Raw genomic sequence first — 19251 nt, forward strand, 5'->3', positions numbered from 1 at the left:
CTGAAGTCAATGCCGGATAGAAAAGTGAAGTCCTCCGAGGCTCTGTATTTTAATGTCTTAAATGCAGATTAAATATTTATAACTATTGCAACCTAACGAGATTTCAGCTTGCAAATTTCACTGCAGGAAATGGTTTGGAACAATTTCAGTTAAATAAACACAAGGATCGCATTTTGAAACCCTCACTCAGGTAAAGCTCCCATTGCCTTCACCAAATAAAACCGGGAAGATTGGGTAGGGAAAAATAAAGCCAGTTTGACATAAGGGGGTATTTATCCACTACAGCTACAACACTCTGTAGGAAAGCGTGGCATGCTCCATGATTGAGAGGTAAGTTATCCTTCATATTGTATTTTTCTTACGCAATTTATTTCACAATGATTAAATCAAAAATATAAGCAATGAACTTACCCAAATTCTTTGATCAGGCAATTGGAACTGGGAGCAAAATTGAAACAAAAACAACACATTATTCCTACGTTGGAATCCTTATCGCAATCAATCTGCTAATTAAGATTTTTATTTAAAGACACTAATTAAAATGTTATTCTGAAAGATTTGTTGCATTGGGGTATTCCCTCTCTAAAAACGCAATCTTTGTCATGGCAAATTGTTGTGAAATACCATTTCATACCTTTTGGGCCACTGCCACTGGGAGGAAATTTGCCCAGGCAGGGACAGGGTAAGGACTGCAGGGTTTATGTCTTTAATCTCTACTTCAGGAACCTATTTTAAAGATCCAGCTGTTAGCTGTCATATTGTCCAGTCAAAAAATAAAAATTTCTTGTTTTATCTGAGGTCAAGTTTCAGAAATAAATTCACCTACAGAAAAGCAAACTTGTAGAACACAAACAACAATTTTCTTCGTATTTTACATAGATAAATCCTGCCAGCAGAAAATAAAACCTTGCGGTGTACTCCACACCTGTACTTTTTCTGCAAGCTGTCCTCAGCCCTCTATAAACACCAGACTAAATTCTTCCTTTGCAAACAGAAGACTCCTTTCTATTAAATTCCACAAGAAAGCAGATTCTGGCATTTACTTTTTTGACGGGACGTGCGATGGTGGTTTGGTTTTCTTTTACAACGTATTAACAGCATGTGTTACACTCATGACCTTTGTATCCATCCATCTCACACCAAGTTAAAGACCTTATCCCCAGCAGCTAGGTAAGCAATAAAACAAAAGCCAGTCTTCACCAGGGATTTTTTCTTTTTGTTTTTCCTATTGCACAACAAGAAATGTGGAGGAAAGAGTTCAGCACCGTGGTGGGGAGGTGGCCTCCAACATCTCCTGCTCGTGCCAACAGACTTGGTGACCACACCGGGACCTTCCTCGGGCACCACCAACAGATCTAACCAACTTGGTGTGAAAAAAACCCAAAAAGGTGAAATCCCGACATCCTGCCTGCTAACGGCAAAATGCCCAATGTCTCCATTTCGCCCGCACGCCTATGCCATCCTCGCCTCACTCCCATCAACCAGATCCCCATATAACTCGGTCACACTGCGCTATGTAGAAGAGCATCCAACTCCTTTCCCCTACTCGCCACATCCAAACTACTAACAGCGCATTTTACCCCAACAGCCTCCTTTCCCACCTACCAACCTCTGTGACCAGACCTGCAGCCAAACCTTCAGATTCAAGGAAGCACTAAATGACGTCCACATACACCTTCTGAAAAGCTAGATAGCACTACACAAATCAGTATCGTTTCGTCCATCAATACAGGGCCTAAAATGTCCTCGTTTAAATAATTTACCACTAATTTGCAGCCGCTTTCCTGCTCTAACAGAATCACTCGCTTCATGGAGAGGAATCAGCCTGATTTTACACCAGGGGACACCAAGAGGATTGAGCTCCCGTTTGAGCATTAGTACCATCTGCTGTGAAATGGGAATTTTTACTTCCTGCTTTGCAACTTGGGCAAATAAAGGAACTCGGCGAGAGATGCTGAGCTACTAATAAATCCTTTACATAAAATCTTGATAATTTTAATAGCGAATGGGCCCTTCACTTCCTACAGACACCAGAACTGGAACAGGGTGGTTTTCTGCACTCTCCACCCATGTGAGAACATGACGTTTGCACATCTGCAACTATATACACCGTTGGCTGCCCTTCCACGTTCTCCAGAAATCCTGTATTTCACAGCATATTCCATACAACTTAAGGCATAAGAGTTGTTGCCTTCATTAGGAAAAAAAAAAAAAGCAAGTGGTGTTAGATTATTGCTGTGGTTTGCCCAGGAATGAGATGAAGCTGAAGCAGAGCAGCTCCTGGTTGTGTGCTTAAAATACAACGTGCATATAGGGGTGTCATGATTAGGATGAAACAGCCTATAAACAGCAAAGGGTTCAAATTCTCAAATACCCCAGAGCATTTTATTTCAGGTGCAAGAGCTAACCCGGATTTTTAGCAAAATCTCCTTGAGCAAGGAGGAGGAGCACAAAACGAGGTCGCGGTGCTGCTGAAGAAAAGCAGCATACTGTCGGCATGCGGGTCCTCTTTCTGTACTACAGACACGCTGCAGTTCTTACACCATTTTAGGGACACGCTCCTACATTTTTGTTATCCAGCAAATAATGCCTACGAAGAAGACAGCAGCCCTCTCATATAGCACGTCTACACACGTGGATCCTGCAAAATCATTGCACACGCTCTAGGCCATGACGCAACCTAAAAGAGATGGAGCATTTGCTTAGGAGACTTGAACACAGAGGGTGGAAGGTTTTATCTCTTTTCTGGGAGCCCTTCAATATTCACAACTGGGATGCTCAGCTTTGCTGGCCTGACTTTGAATCTGCATCACCCCCCTGCAGTCAATATTGACTCCACTTTAACAGCCTGGAGCATGGGGAAGTGCTGAAGAAGACACGGGTATCACAGAATCACAGAACGTCAGGGGTTGGAAGGGACCTCAAAAGATCATCTAGTCCAGGATCACCTACAGTAGATCACACAGGAACGCGTCCAGGGTAGCTGCAAGTGTTGGTAGCTACGCTATGGTTTCGGAGGAACATAAAACACGCATGTAGTCTGAATCTGGCTTCCTCTATAATCAAAACATGTTGTTTCATCTGCAAAACATCAAGAAGCTCAGAACAATGCTCACGCTTTTTCCACCACAATGGCACAGCAAAAACTGTGTGGTTTAGGAAATCCAAAAATGACTAAGACTGCATTCATTCCTCTGCACCTGCTTTGAAGCACCAACAGGCTTGTTTACAACACCAAAATTCCCAAAATACTTACTTGTGGATGAAATAAGAATCCTGGGGAAGGTCTCAAGTACTTCTCTTTTAAAGCTTCCAGGGGGTCAGTTAACTTTCTTTTTTCTACTCTGTAAATGTTAAAATTAGATTTTCTTATGATGAATCGGAGTCAGATATTAATAATTACACAGGTACTCATGTTTAAAACAGTTATACATCAAGTAATTGGTTTCCCAGAGGTAATGGTAAAAGCACAGTCAATTCTTGATTTTCCAACTCCTTACTGTGGGTGGGGTCTGCGAATTAAAGTGAGATTATACCATTTACATGTGAAAAAAAAAAAGACTGGTAATAATTATAATAGGAACCAATGACTAACTACCGAGAACTTTTACAAAGAAATAAAGCAACCGAGTGCAGTCTCCACTCAGAGGAGAGAATACACCAGCAGCAAAGACTGGGGTGAGCTCCTGTGAGCATTTAGGCAGTGAAACCCAGCACAGCTAATTCAGAAGCAGTGTGGAAATTTGAAGGTTTTATTTTTCCCGTTACTGATGCCCAAGGGACAGATCCTGCTGTCTGTACGTAGATGTAACTCCCAGTGAAGCAAGGCTTGGTGAGAACTGGCCTCGTGCTACGCTGCCAGCGTTTGTGCAGATTTCATTAGTTTGTAACGCGGGACCATAAAACACGGATCATTGTTTCCAATGCTTCAGGCATTTAAAATAAATATGACGCAACGAAAACCTATGGTCTAATACAGATATCGATCTGGCATGAATAAATCCCTCTCAGTAAGTGGCATCGTATCTTGTTTCTTCAGAATGCATGCCTGTTGTCTTATGCAAGAGCATTCTCCAAAAAATTCTGCCCCTAGCATTTCTTCTTCAGATAAAGTAATAAATTAACATTGTTAATTTGGTGGTTACTTTTTATTTTTTTTAACAATAGGCTGTAAAATCAGTCATTTATATTACAGACAAATATTTTTACGGCTAATATTTCTCTAAACTCATTTAGATGAGTGACTTTGGCTGGGTACAGATATATGAGCAGAACGGCAAAGGGCAAAGAGCAGCTGACATACACAGGATGCAGGTGAAACCCAGAACCCTGTGAGATCCGTCTCGGCGTTACTGGGAATCACCGAGGGGTCAGGATTTGACCACTGGTTTTGAAAACTTCAGCTCACTGACAGTGGCTGCTTGTGGACTCGTCAAAGCCAAAGACAAGGCTCCCATTGATTTCACAAGGTAGGTCAGATTAACTAGCCCACTGGTTAGGCTTTGTGCACACAAGGACATTGTGCCTTCTATCATATTAATGAAATGCCCGGATAGATCAACCCATTGCTCAAATAACGGTTAAAAAAAGGGCAGAAATCGCTCACAATTTCCATACTTTTTACACGCACCTCAGGACAAATTTGCTTCGTTGTTGTACTCATGAGATACTCCTACTTCATTCAGGAGGCATTAGGAAGGTGGTGTACTACTGGTGAGATGCTCTCTAACTTCCAAGGAAGGGCGAGCAGGCAGCATTTCAGAAGAAAAGGAATTTGGGGCAAACCAGTGATATCAAATACACCGTTAAATATACAAACATTCAATACTGATGCCAGTTCACTTCTCGGTAAGAGAACATGTTCAACTTCTGTATGTCAGGCTGCATGGGTTAAACAAATGACTCACCATAACGAGGGCAGTCATGCCGACTTGTTAATTACCAGACCCGGGGTTTGCTCTGAGCAGCTCAACTCCAAGGTGGGGTGCACAGGTCAGCACGCAGCCTAGGTCACCCCATGCCCCAGTGGTGGGATCTCACCTCCAGGGATGGTGGGATGGAAACAGGGCTGTCCTGCACCTGCGGGCAGGTGGCCGTGGCAGACCTAACTGTCTGCACCAAAGGATGCCAAAAGGCAACAGACAGTCCGTTACCTGTAAATGGGATCCATGAAGAACGGGGTAGGCCTGGCGTGCTGCAGGGAGGACTCCGAAGCCTTCCTTTGCTCGAGGTCTCCTCCTTTCTTTTCTCCAAAGACGTGGTTTTTCCGAGGCTCGGCTTGTTTTGTGCCGCAGGCTCGACTCCTGCTGCCCATGCTGAGGTCTAGAGGCTGGTCCTGGCTTGCTGCAGAGGGGGCTGCTGGCTTTGAGGGTAGGGGAGTAAGTGGCTTCTCCTCCTTACGCTTTATGGTGAGGTCAAAGGGAGACTCAGAGCTTCCCTTTGGGATCTTCTTTATTTCACTGGGTGATGGGGGCTCCACTTTCAAGGGTAACGGTCTCAAGTCTCTATCAGGAAATGGATACATTGATTGAGAGAATGCTGGAAAAAACGGGAGGGGAAACATGGAAGGGTAAGGTAAGGCTCCGACTTTTTTGTCTTGCAGCCCCACAAGTCCTGTTGAACCAAAGTACTTTTCAGCAATAGAAGCAATAGCCTTTATAGAATCATTCACCGCTCCTGACACCGCAGTCTGCTCCTCTAAGGATGGTGAGAAAATGGAATGATTGCTGTGGTCTTTCTTATTATTTATTGACGCCAGGCTCTGCAGAGAGCTTACTTTGTCTTTGAACATTTTACCATTTTCTTTAAATTTCTCTTTCTCACTTTCAATGTCACTTTCCAGATCAGAGCCCGAGGTGGTTTCCAGGTCACTGCCACTGGGGGTACTGACATCGTCAAGGTCAAGGTCACTACTCTCTGACTGGTCACTGAGTTTCTCATGCGGCCTCTCTTCAGAGGACCCCTCTGGTTGAAGCTCCACTGGCTTATTCTCCCCTACTGGGGGTTGCTTATTTAGTGCCTTCAAAATATCCTGGGTGGCTGGCAGTATCTGAGGATTTGTCATGAGGGGACTTTGACTTTTGTTTGTCTGATCTGCGCTCGGTAGTCCTTTAACAGGAGAACTAGTAGGTAGCAAAGGTGGCCTGTGGTACAAGCCTGAAGGAAACAGACCGGGGAAGCTAAAAGAAAATCCAGGAGCTGTTGGAAAGGTAAGACCAGCAGGATGCCTATTGGCTCCAAAATAGTCAGCAAGGCCCGGATTTGCATGATTCATATTAACCATGGACGTTTTATCCATAGCTGGGGTTCCAGGAAGTGAAATGCCTTGGCCAAAAAATCCTCCTGCTGCAAAATGGTTCTTGCCCTCACAAAATCTCCTGTGTTTATTTAAGGAAGACGTAGTGCTGAACATTTGTCCGCAGTCTTTGCACTTGATTTGGGTTCTGCAATCAGCATGCATGCGCTTATGACGACAAAGGTTTGAAAACTGAGTATAGGATTTATGGCAGACCTCACCTGTATGTAAACAACAACAACAACACATCTCAGGCTTTGTCATAATTGCCCCCACCCTCAAAATTTTGCAAATAACACCATTTTTTAACCCACCAAGTGTCAATTAGGAAGCCGTAAGGAGAAGTCTGGGTGCACAAATGTACAGAAGGCTGTTGTACTCTTCCAAAGCAAGGCATCCAAGCAGACAAATGTCTAAAAACAGCACCAAAACCCGCTCTGGCAAACCAGAAAACGTCTGAAACCACTAAAAGACAAAGTTCCCTTGCTTGTTTTTTGCATTGCACAGTGTCGCACAGTCAGCACCGTTATTCCGTATTGCATCAGCACCCAGAGCCCCACCAAGAGCCGCGGCTCGCTGCTGTAACACCCAGGTGAGCGAGCACTCGTGTCTTCAAATAACATCCATTTATGTCACTATTCACAGGTGGAAAGTTAGTCATTAAAACAAATATTTGGAGGACCAGACAGGAGATAGAGCTGCCTCACAGAGCTTTCAGTCTGCAAGAGCACAAGGGTAGGAAAGAGGTGAAGGAGGAGACAAACAGGTACTTCCAACTGTGTAACCTTATTAACAAACATTATTTTCCACTTACATTTAACAATTTAATCTTCAGAAAGTCCACGCTAGAGCCTCAGCCACCTCAGCCTAGTATTGTACTATGTCCTATGTCCAAAGCAGTTCTACTTGTGCAATACACACAGTCCCTACAGGTGCCTGGGATACTGTAACTAAATCCCAAATCTTAATAACTTTACTACCCTTAATATTGCTTATTTGTCCCTTGCACATGAAAAAAAAAATACACTACACTTCAACAACAATTTCCTTTAGGAATGCAGCTGTATTTATTTGTATGTCTGATGCTCAAAACAGCTCGATGGGTTTCCTCCCAGACTCCTCCGGGATGAGAACAGCTCCAGCCCTCACAAAAACAGAAACCACCCTGGGGAGGGGATCCACCTTGAGCTCCTGGGTCTGACCTAGCCTGTGACACCCGGCACGTCAGAACACGGCTGCCAGCAAGCGTTTTCAGTCGCAGGAGGCTTAAAGCGGTCCCAGGGGTGCAGAGCCAGACACTGTGAAGAGGGAATCGTGTTGTTGAAGCAAACAGGATTTTGCAGGTCCGTGATTTTCCAGCTGCCACAAATCTTTGGGAGCCAACTGGGGCAGCAACCAAGGTCTGTAAGTTAAAATGTGGTTTGGAAGTGGGTAACACTCAGCTCCCTGATGCCTTTTTACATCCCTTCATCCTTTAGACGAGCGGAGGCATCCGGCAAGTCCCAAGGCTGCGTTGTGCCTTGTGCTCTTTACTATGCTAGAATTTGTCTGTACCTCTGCACTACCCTGCTTCTAACAGTGTCAGCTCCAGCCCTCTTTAAAACCAAGGCAGCGACATTATGAGTAAGCAGTGTTATCCCTCTGCAATAATTTTTTTTTTTTCCCAGACAGGAAAAAGCATGTGGCCACTTTATTTTTATTTAATTCGTGTTATATCATAAGCTCTCATCTTTCACACATCAAAGCCACACAACAATACACATTGTGTATTCCGAGGCCTTTTTAACAATCATTTTCATGATTTGAGACAGACTGACATAATTTACAATGGCTCTATTTTAAGCCTGCAAAGGAAACTGAATTGAATGTATCCCATCCTGCACTCTCGGTTCCCATGAACCGCAATCACGTCCTCTAATTTCCACTCGCACCGGGGCCTGCGCTAACCTTCCTGCTCCTCTAAATCTCTGCCCTTGAGAAACTCGGCCACTTGTTGTCATCTCTTCAGTGTTTACCTCTTCAGCAGGCTGCTTCATATCTCAGCAACAATGCTCCTATTGTTCGGGGGCCTGATCCTGCCTGATCCACCCAGTTTCCCTGTTCACGTCCCACTGACATCCCCAGGACAATTCGAGGGGTAAAGAAGGCAGAATTGGGCCCAAACACAGGAAATTTGTGATGCGGTAATTCAGGAAGAATGTTTGTTGCTGTGTATCGGTTATCGTTCCTGTTGGCAGTCTTCATTCACAAGGAAAGGCCAGAAAGGAGAAAGATACAAAATCAAATGAAGAAGAAAGAAGGAAAAAGATGGAAGAGAAGGGAAAGGAGAAGAAAGGAGAAAGAAGAAGAAAAAGGAAAAAAAGAAAAAAGAAAAGAAAAAGGGAAAAGGAAAAAGGAAAAAAAAAGAGGAAAACAGAAAAAAAGGAAAAAGAGAGAAAAGAGAGAAAAGAGAGAAAAGAGAGAAAAGAGAGAAAAGAGAGAAAAGAGAGAAAAGAGAGAAAAGAGAGAAAAGAGAGAAAAGAGAGAAAAGAGAGAAAAGAGAGAAAAGAGAGAAAAGAGAGAAAAGAGAGAAAAGAGAGAAAAGAGAGAAAAGAGAGAAAAGAGAGAAAAGAGAGAAAAGAGAGAAAAGAGAGGAGAGAAAAGAGAGAAAAGAGAGAAAAGAGAGAAAAGAGAGAAAAGAGAAAAAAGAGAAAAAGAGAAAAAGAGAAAAAAAGAGAAAAAAAGAGAAAAAAGAGAAAAAAGAGAAAAAAGAGAAAAAAGAGAAAAAAAGAGAAAAAAAGAGAAAAAAAGAGAAAAAAAAGAGAAAAAAAAGAGAAAAAAAGAGAAAAAAGGGAAAAAAGAGGAAAAAAAAAAGAAAAAAAGGAGAAGAAAACCAGAAAATTATTCTAGCTCCTTGAAAAAGCTTGATTTTCTCTGGATAAGCACTTCTGTTTCTTTTCGGGGGAAATACTTTCTTTGCCTATTCAACACAGAGCTATTTTTTATTTAACGTAGAACTACCTGTTGTTTATTTGATGCAGTATGAAGCTCTGATATTTCTGCTATTTTCTCCTATTTTTAGCCTAACTGCAGGCGCGAGGTTTCTGCTCCTACAAAGAAGTCACCTCCTTACTGCACAGCACCCTCACCTTCGCTGTCGGCGTCTTGCACAAGAAACTCTCCCTGCTCCCATCAGGTCGATCACAGAAATCAAAATTAAACTGACCAAACTGGTGACCTGAGTGACATACCCAGAGGTTTGCACAAGCAAAAATAATCTCTAATGCATGTATCTGTGAGACTAGACTAAACGTGTAATTAAAAACAAATCATGCTTTGTGAATTTTTGAACTTCTACTAAGTTGCGTTGAGGCTCTTGCTTCTTACTCACCCGACTGTATTAAATGTAACACTGCACTCAGGTAGGTTAGAGGGGCGAGTGGGTGAAAAGAAGTGTATTGGCACAGATCTAAAGTTTGGGAAGTTCTCCCTTAAAGAACATTGATATGTTTTAAAATTATTATTCTCCATTAACATATTCAAAAGTCAATAGAAGTAAGAAATATTCTACCCCAGAGAAAAGCAGAAATACACACTTACAATCGAGAGATATCCTTACAAACCATTAAGGGAGATGCCAATTAACCATTTGACTAAACATATTTTATCTCAGTTTTAAATTAAACCACTACTGGCAATACCATTAAAATGTGTAACTATTTACTATTACAATCTCAAACAAACAATTAACATTTGTACTGAGGACTTTAGCTTTTTGAGCATGAAAGTTACTTAAAAGTTACTTAAAATCGCTCAAGGTGCCTCTTGCATTTAACGGGCAGTCTATTCGATCCGTGGGATCTCAAGGCTGGCAAAGACATTTTGGGCCCAGCTCTGAAGTCCCTACTCCCTGGAGAAGTCTTACTCCTGGGGACCCAAAGCCTGAGTGTAACACGCTTCAGTGAAGCAGTTGCCCGACGCATCGAAGACTTTGGAGGAGATTCTATCTCCTCCCGTTGATCTGTGTGGATATTCCCAGGAGCCAGGACTCCTCAGAGAAGTTTGTGTTATAAGAGCTACCTCTTTTTTCATCACATGACTTTTATTTCCAAGTAAAGCTTTGTTTAAAGTTCAGTAGATGGGGGACAGTTATCGACTTTAATTGCTTCCACGTATCAAAGCAACAGAAGCTGGGTTTGATTTCTCCTGTTACAGCTTATTACACCCTTTAAATCTCAGCACCATACTTGTAAGCAACTAACTTGTAAGGGAAGCTTCCCTCCTTGCAGCTTTTATTGCTCTACAGACCCCTAGGTTTAACACAAACTCCCAATCTGGCTCCTAAATTGCAAAAATTCATCTCATGCCTATGCACATTCTGTAGCGCGATTGTCTCTGGACCCCAAATTAGCCAGCAGTTAAGTTGGCATATTTTCTGCTTATTAAAAAAAATTACGGTAAGTACTATTTTGAATACGTTTGGTCTGTTATGGCATGTGGTTTCTATTTGGAGAGGCTGGAGATTCTGCAAAGGCAGTGAGTAATTACCTTAGTGTTGGTGAGTTTTCACTCAAGCTTGGGCGGTGTACTGTAACAAGAGACAGTTGCCATAAACAGATTGGTACGAGTAAATCATGGTGTGTGGCCTTCTGGTGGAAAGCAGATATCTCCTTTAGGTGACCCTACCTCCCTCCCATCGCTCAGCAAAGCCTACCAAACATGTGGTCTCCAAACCCTTTTGTTCTGCAATTACATGGCTGTTATCCATGGGTTGCTCAGTGGGTTTTCATCCCTCACACTGTACATAGGAAGAATATCAGCTGCTGTTTTACTTTACCAGAATAAACAGTAATAAAGAACATTTTAGAGATTACTTCATTCATAAGAGGCGCCACTTCTAGACTCTTACGTAGAGCATTGCAACAGGAGCATCTGAAGACTCCCTACCTAGCCAGAAGTTACTGTTTTCTAATAATTATAATCTTTAAGTGCAATTACTTAACCTGTAATCAGGTTTAAAAATGATCAGTGATATTTATTATTGGATCTAGTTAAGAATTTTCTCATAGAAGAAGCCCAAACCAAAAGAATTATCTAACCCAATTGCAGGTATACCCATTTTGCCCAAATGAGCCTTGCAAGCCACCACTCCTCTTGAGGAATTATCTCAGCATGTGGCCACCATTGTCCAGGTGTGGTGTTGATATTTTGATAAATTATTGTTGAGAGCAGCAAAAGATTAACAAGTTTAGCAGACAAGTAGGGGAGGTGGTCACAAGCCATAGCAGGTGCCTGAAAAGACTATGGTGGAGATTAGCACTACCAAGAACAATATTCTTAAATATTTTTTGCCTGTGCAAAGGAAAACAATCTGCAATGCTGCCATGCACCCAGCTTCCCCATCTCCCAGCAAGAAACACAACCCGTGAGACTTTGAGAGTCTGATTTACAGCCCGGTACAGAGCCAGGCCCACATACGAGGCAAGTTTTATTGATGGAGCAGCTGTTGGCGAAGATCTCGGTGCTTAAATTTGGGGCATGCAAAGGAGCCTCAAGGAGGGCGGCAAGCTCCTCTGACAAATTCACTGCTTCTAAGGTTTATTTTCCAACCACAGGGAAAGTCGTGGCATCTGTTGTGGAGATTCTGTGGCCCAGAATTAACTCCTGAAGCAAAGCAGCGTTCCAAACGTTGCCGGCTCTGCCCAACTCTCAGCGTGTCGGCAGCCACTCTCACCCTCCCCTGCTCATCCTGGCACTATCACCTCCTCCCCTGACTTGCCCCTTGCATTTGTGCGTGGAAAAATATCCCAGGGACAACGGGTACATGCATACAGCAGACAGTGTTTGTCTGAAAAGGAAAATCGTAGGAAAATAAGGCTTTGCGTCGCACTGCGAATTACCCAGAACTCATTTAATAACTCACAGCCCCCGTGAAACTGGTGGGAAACTCCAAGGGAGCAAAACACAACCTCCAGCTTCCAGATTATGCTGCTTTACGACAAAAGAAATAACACTTAACCGAAGACGTTTAGTTGAAGACTTACATATAAAAGGTTTGACACTGCTGTGGATGTGTTTATGCTGTTTGAGGCCTGAAGAAGTGGCAAAGGTTTTGCCACACTCTGGACACGCGTGAGCACGAGCCCCAACATGCTGGGAACGAATATGCCTCTGAAGGTTGCTGGGGTCCGTGAAAACCTGCTAGGAAATGAGTACTGATTAACCAAGAAACTTGACCGCGGGAGAAGCCAGTTATTGCAAGAGTCTTTTAAAATTCAAACCTTGGAGCTATTTAGGAGTGTTTAAAATTAAAAACTTCACTAATGGGCGTCAATTGGAGCTGTGCCTGCAGGATTAAGTGTCTGGTGGATCTGTTAACCCCTGTGCAGCAGCTGCAGCAGATGCACTTGACTCTGACAATAGAAATTGTGGTTTTGAGGTCAAAGACTTCACAGAAAACGAGTCAAAATGTGTCTGCCTGAAACCTCTAAGCATTACTGCAATAGAAATACTTTATGGCTCCTACTGAGTGTGTGACAGGGTGTGTGTCCTGTACACAACACATTCCTGGCACCCAGGGCTTGGTTGCATCTTAGGAGCTCAACATAAAATTCCCATTATTGCAGCAAATCTGCTTAAAACCAAGAAATTCCTCAGGCAAAAGGCCCAGGCTTTGGGAATCTGATCCAAAAAGCAACGCAGAGCACCACATCCTATACAAATACTCTACACAGCAAGCCCAGTGCTGGCAAGTGATAGCGATGCTCTAGAGACGAGATAGTTGCACTCACTCAGCACAGGTGGGGCCCATCACTCTCTCTTACTTTGATTTCGATTGCAGTAGTGTCCTGAAGCTTCTGGTCCCAACAGCTGGTGCACAGCCTAGGGAATCCATCCACCTTACACTTCCCCAGGGTTTCTTGCCCCTCACTGATCCTCTTGCACCCCATCCAGTGTTCAAAAGGCATCAAGCCCTGAGCTCGAGGACGCTCAGCATCCTGCATCAGCACTCATTTGGAATTCCACAGCCATTTCCAAATGAAAAAATAAACAAAACCGGGTAGAATAACATATTTATAAATAGAATAACATATTTATAGAAATGAAAACCCTTGAGAAACTGTCTGGAGCACGGCAGAAGCCTTACACCCTCCTGCATGCCAGCCCCAGGCACCCCCACCTCCGTGCTGCCGCCCATGCAGCAGCAGGAGAAGCACCAGGCAGCCTACAAATTCACTGTACCTTGGCACAATTTTCACACTCGTAATGCTTCCCGCTGTCGTGCGACATTTGGTGACGTATCAAGTTGGATTTCCAGTTAAAGGCTTTGGGGCACTGGTCGCACTTGTACTCCCTCTCCTCGCTATGCGACAGCATGTGCTTCTCCAGGCTGCGGAAACAGGAGCAGGGCTCAGTGAGGTTCCACATACACGGGCGGTTATCAGCAGTTTATCGGAAGTGGAGACAGTAGAGAACGTAATTACAGAAAAAAATAAAAATAAGCCCCAAAGGCCTAATCCTGACAGACTCAAGTCCTTTGAGTACCAGGCTCAGCCCAGCTGGGAGGCACAACATCCTCCTCCCTCCCAGAATAACACATCCCCTCGTGTTTTGCCAGGCCTCTTGCAAATGCTCCAGGAGATGCTGCTGCCACTGCTCCCTACAGAGATTACTTCATGCACCTCTCAGCACTTCGTTCTCGCAGTTCTTCCCCGCAGTCTGAATTATTTCTGCCTTATGACTTTCCCTCTAAACACACCTTGGATTCCACCACCTGACATAGCTCCACTCCTTCGATGCCGGTCAATTTTTCTTACGGCAGGAATATATGAGGAATAACTCCCCTGGAGTAGGACAGGATGAGCATAAGGAATTCTGAATGTGGTACACTATGACTGAAGTTATACTTAATTATTATTAACTGTGTTCAGCTGAGCAGCTGTTTAACCATTCATTTCTTCATAGTTTATTCAGTCTATTAGCAGCGTAGTCAATCTCCATCTAATTTCTGTTGCACATCTTTGAATTCAATCCCATCTGAATTTTCTGAATTCCTGTTTTATTATTCACTTGTAGCAAATATATATTTTTAAACCACCGTATTGCTCGGTTACATATGGAGTCATAACTCACAGTGCTGCTTGAGGAAAGATCGCTACTTAATGCAAGAGTGGATTCACAGAAAAGCCACTGGAAACTGGGATTTTTAGCCTGGGATGCCAAACTGGTTCAATCTCTCCTCACGTCAAGCTCCTGCTGATCCCTGCTAAAAATGAACCACTGGACAAAACCTGCTGGGTTTACTGCCTCATTTGGGCTGTGTAGCCCAAATAGCAACCTCCATTCCCAGCCACAGGTAATGGAAATGCTTTCTTTTCACCCTGGCAGATGCTCTTTCCTTCTACGCCCCTCAGCATCCTTCCTTCGGGGGGGGGAAAAAAAAGTAATTCCAGCTTCCCCTCCTAATACTTCTATACGAATTGACTCTCCACCATACACCGGTGAACAAATTTGCTGTAAGACCAAGAGAGACTCCTGTCTCCAGCTCTGGCATCAGCTCCCGGATGCCTGTTGTGGCTACGTGATCTGCCATCAGCACTGGGCAGCCCTGGCCCCTCAGATCTCCATCTTCCTGCCCAGCTCCTTCTCCATTTAATTACACACACCCTGAAGCATGGCTTGTTCAGGCATTTTGTTTTATATAATCTGGATATAGCATGCTTTGGTACTTTTTTTGTGCTGCGAACTGTCTTTGTGGTGTATTAGCTTCTCAATAATTCAAGAGTTCAGAGAATGACTGCATTCTCTCTCATTTTTCACTCTTTCTCACAGTACTGCCCATCTATTTATGATGACTCGTTCTTTGTTTTCTGCCCTTTCTCTTCAATATTTAATATTTTAAGCTAAATTTACATTTCCTCAATGATTCCCATATGTTAGATATCCTCTGGTTCACAGGCTGAAAAGAACTTTAACGCTGAAGAGCTCACAACGTGGAAAAACGTGCACAAATCCATGCTAACCTCCAGCATCCTGAATTTTGGACTAGTAAAGATCTCTGTGAAAAACATGAACCCACAAAATACTCAGAATTGACAAGTCAATATTTAAGGGGGACATGATTACTAAGAAATGCAAATAAATTCACTGCTGTCCCCAAAAGGGCAACTAATGGTCACTTAGGTTGTGCCCACACAACGTGGAGAGGAAAGAAGTCAATGTGGGGGATGTGGGAGCTGTGCTACAAATTCTGGCTGCTGAAAGCAAGAGATATTGGCCCGAGCCTGCTGCTGCTATAAACCAGCTTCCTAAGAAATGCATTGCTTTATCACACAGGAAGATCTGGCCCTGTATTTTTCTACTGAGATATCTCACCATTATTTTCAAATGTTGGCTGAGGTCAACCTTCTCCCAGGCCTGAAAGCGTTAAGATGTGGTTCTCGAGAAGCTTGTGCTGCAGAAGCTCCTATGTACTCTCAGTATCTTTCAGTAATTTGCAAAATTTGCTGCAATCTGCATTGCAATACAGTGTTTTAAATTGCCACAAAAACTACTCTGGCGGGAAATAAGTAAATGATCTTCAGCATAAAAAAGTTTCTCTTTCTATTTGCATTCTATGTGTATTTCAGGTGAATATGTGTGTGGATCTATCTGTTTAAATAGACAGGTATATAAGTAAAATATGAACCCAGTGTTTCAAGATATTACAGCTATAAATATATATTAACATACAGATATACATATATTAATATCTAGACCTTGCCTCTAACTCACATGGCTTGTTTGCAAAGATTGGTTACATCAGCAAACACCACACAGAGAGGTTCCAAGTTATTTCTACCTAAAAAAAAAGGATCCTCTATCTTAGTTGAGCTGAGCTATAATCCCTCGTCTGATTTCACCACAACCAGTCCAATCTGTGCCAGCTAAAGATGTGATTATCAGAAGATCCAGTTCTTAATTTAAATCTCTACTAAAACTCCAGTACAAGGACCAATTTCCTGACCTACTGAGACTCAGCTGCCTTCTACACCATTAAACACCAACTGGCACAGAAGTCTTACTCATCTTCATCTTTGGTTTGTATGGAAGATGAAGGTATCCGATTCCTCCCTGGCTGCTGCCCTGCAAGATCTGACTGAAGCCTCTGCAGAATTTGCCTCATTCGATCACGTTTTAAGCATCTACTCCTACCTTTGTAAGTCTGGGAAGACTTGATCACACTCTTTACACTCCTGGATTTCATGCACATCTTGAAGGTCATTCTCATTCTCAAGCTTTTTCTGGAAGTCCTCCTCCACCATGGAGAAGGCAGAGTGAGGTGTGCTGCAGGGGAACTTCTGGTGGTCTACAAGCTCAGCCTTGGACTCAAAGAGCTGGTCGCAGTCCTCGCAGCGATACTGGCGCTCCTCTGGAAGACAAGAGGGTTGGGCACAGGGAACCCACATCAGTTTTCAGTCATTTTTAATCACCATCCCATCAGGAGTTTGATGGCAGTGTGGATAAATCAACAGTTACTTGGTGAAAAAGATAAGAACCTTAAAAGAAACAATGATGCCTTAGAACACTTTATAATAATGCTTTAATTCTACAATTATTACAATATTACCTGTTAACTGTCTGGGTGATACCCAATAGAGACCCATAACACTGGCTTAAAAAAAAATTCAGAGTGTTTATGTAGTATCCTAAATGGGGATATACAGGGTCTAAGGTGGATATCCACCAGAGGCTGCCAATATCTGCATTTCTGAATGAAGGAGACTGACTTAGACACAAATATTAGCATCTAAAATAGCCCAAAGAATGTTTATATAGTGGGGGGGTTTTTTAAGTCTCTTCATTTCCATTGGAGTGTTTTTGTAGCATCCAACCATGTTCCAAGTAAACCAAAGACACATGAAGTTGGGGTAATAAAGACAGGCAGCCCCTGCTTTAAATTTAAAAAAATGGGGCATAACATGTTTCTTGCTGAAAACGAGCACAGAAGATAATGAAAGTGTCGCTTTGAAGTGAATAGTGCATTTCATTAATCAGTAACTCCTGCAGCAGAACAGGTTAGCTGAAGAAAATCCCCACACGTAAACCCGGGGGAAGCACATCCCATGGTATTTTTTTTTCTGCTGGATTTTCTACTGGTGATCTGTACGAGGAGCCAGATGCACCGGTTTGCTTCCAGCGTTCCCTGCAGATATAAATGTCCGGGGGCTCTGAGTCAGAAAGGCACTGAGGAGTCTGGCTGAATGAAATCTCAAGGTTGCTACTTGACAACTGAGTTGATGGAGAGAAAGCATCACAGGACTCTTTTGTCCATGAGCAGTACTTCAGCTCAGTCTGCTTCTGAATCAGCCCAGTGGGTCATATTCCTGTGTGTGACTGTAGAGAACTCTAGTGTCATGGAACACTGTGCTTGACAAGGGGGACATCTTTTGCAATAACTGAACAAAGTTACTTCGACCGAAAAGAACCCCAAACATAAACCCAAATTGGAATCAATGAATTACTCCCACCTTTTCCTTAAGAGAACAAAAGATATTGCTCTAAATGTACAGGCACTTATAAAACAGTGCAGCCCTTAATATTTTCGACCCTGGGAAAACCCCTGTGTAGTGCTCTTGACAAACTTGAGCAGCAGCCCAGGAGTTTTAGACCCAGAATCACTGTGTTTCATGAGTAACAAAGAGGGTGAGGTGACAGCAACATTAAAAACCTGAGATTTTGTCTTTTCGAGATGACAGAATAACAGTTGTTTGGCAAAGTGACCAAAAATAACCTACAAACAGGGTCTGTCCAGGTCCCGAAGCCTAGAGATAAGGGCACGGACTCATTCTCCCTTTGCAATGCCCACAAAATGATACAATCTGCCTTCCTACTGCCCTCAGTTATATCTGCACACCTGCATTTCTGCCGCTGAGGTTCCAGTAAGCGAGGGTAAAACCTGAACAACGATAGGAGTTGCAGGGATGCAATGTTCAGAAATACCGATCCCGCAGGCTAGAGCTCACAGGTACAGAATGCAACATTTAATGAAGAGACATTTAGTTGCATTCAAATGCAACACTGAATAAAGCTATACTTCTGGGTGGACCTTACTGGAGTGATAAAGAACTCCCAATGCCAGCGTTGGCGTTACTTTTGAGAGTAGATTCACTCTTCAGAGGCACTGAAGGAGTAGCAATAATATCAGACTAGTTCATTAACTGAACAGCTTTCAGAGAAAGCAGAAAATAGACAAATAACAGCTGTGGTCCAGCTCTCCTCCCTGGCTGCAGTGAAGCCATCCCAGATTCCAAAAGGATTCCAACAGAGGAGAAACCTCTCTAACATTTTGCTTAATTTAAATGATGTTTTCTATCAGATCAGACAGTAAGAAGTGGCTAACCATGAATGTCCGGAGCCATTGTTTCATGTGAATAATCTTCACTCTTCATGAACAGTAAGAGCTCCTCTCCTGGTTCAATATCTGCTACCACTCTGTAGAATATCTGCAGAAAAAAAAAAAGAGATAAAGCAGTGTGACTACCACAACAATCAAAGAGGCATAAACCACCGCTGGTGAGCATCACAGGACCAAAACCGCACGGCCAGACCCTGCCCTGATGTGCGTGCTGGCTGCTGTTTGCCAGAGAGGTGCCGATGGCACCGGTGGCAGGTCTGCTCCTTCCAGCCTCAAAGCTGTTGGTGCTCTGGGCTCCTTGAGGACAATTGCTCTCAATAGCCTCTGCTACAAAATGAGCTGCATGGTGACTGCAAATATCACCAGCAATTTATGTGCTTATTTATACCAAATCCATGTGCAAAACCACCATGAAATGCATCTCGTGAGCGATCCACATAAGGGAGGTAACTCCTGTTACGCTGGGAAATGGTACTAAAGCAGACTGAGATGATGCTGCTGATCAGACTGCAGGCATTCAGCCCCCTGTTTCAATCACCTAAGAGGTCCAGAAAGCTATGAGGTGAAAGGCTTATACAAA

General features: G+C 43.2%; 1 protein-coding gene across 4 annotated transcripts in view; it reads right to left on the reverse strand.

The window, feature by feature from the left end:
* Nucleotides 1–18756, reverse strand: part of MECOM (MDS1 and EVI1 complex locus) — a 35936-nt gene extending 17180 nt beyond the window's left edge. The window contains exons 1-7 of one of the 4 annotated variants that reach the window (XM_009866245.1): nt 18657–18756; nt 16469–16685; nt 13517–13664; nt 12319–12472; nt 5154–6516; nt 3257–3344; nt 412–438 (exon numbers count right to left, since the gene is read on the reverse strand). In XM_009866245.1, the coding sequence (XP_009864547.1) occupies nt 412–438; nt 3257–3344; nt 5154–6516; nt 12319–12472; nt 13517–13664; nt 16469–16685; nt 18657–18705 (2046 nt within the window). In that variant the 5' untranslated portion in view covers nt 18706–18756. Of the gene's footprint in view, nt 1–411; nt 439–3256; nt 3345–5153; nt 6517–12318; nt 12476–13516; nt 13665–16468; nt 16686–18656 lie in introns of all 4 variants that reach the window. The other 3 variants (XM_009866244.1, XM_009866246.1, XM_009866242.1) reach the window with 3 other exon arrangements.
* Between the last annotated feature and the right edge of the window lie 495 nt (nt 18757–19251).

This window comes from Apaloderma vittatum, unplaced genomic scaffold, assembly GCF_000703405.1.
Source record: "Apaloderma vittatum isolate BGI_N311 unplaced genomic scaffold, ASM70340v1 scaffold9023, whole genome shotgun sequence".
Lineage (NCBI taxonomy): Eukaryota > Metazoa > Chordata > Aves > Trogoniformes > Trogonidae > Apaloderma > Apaloderma vittatum.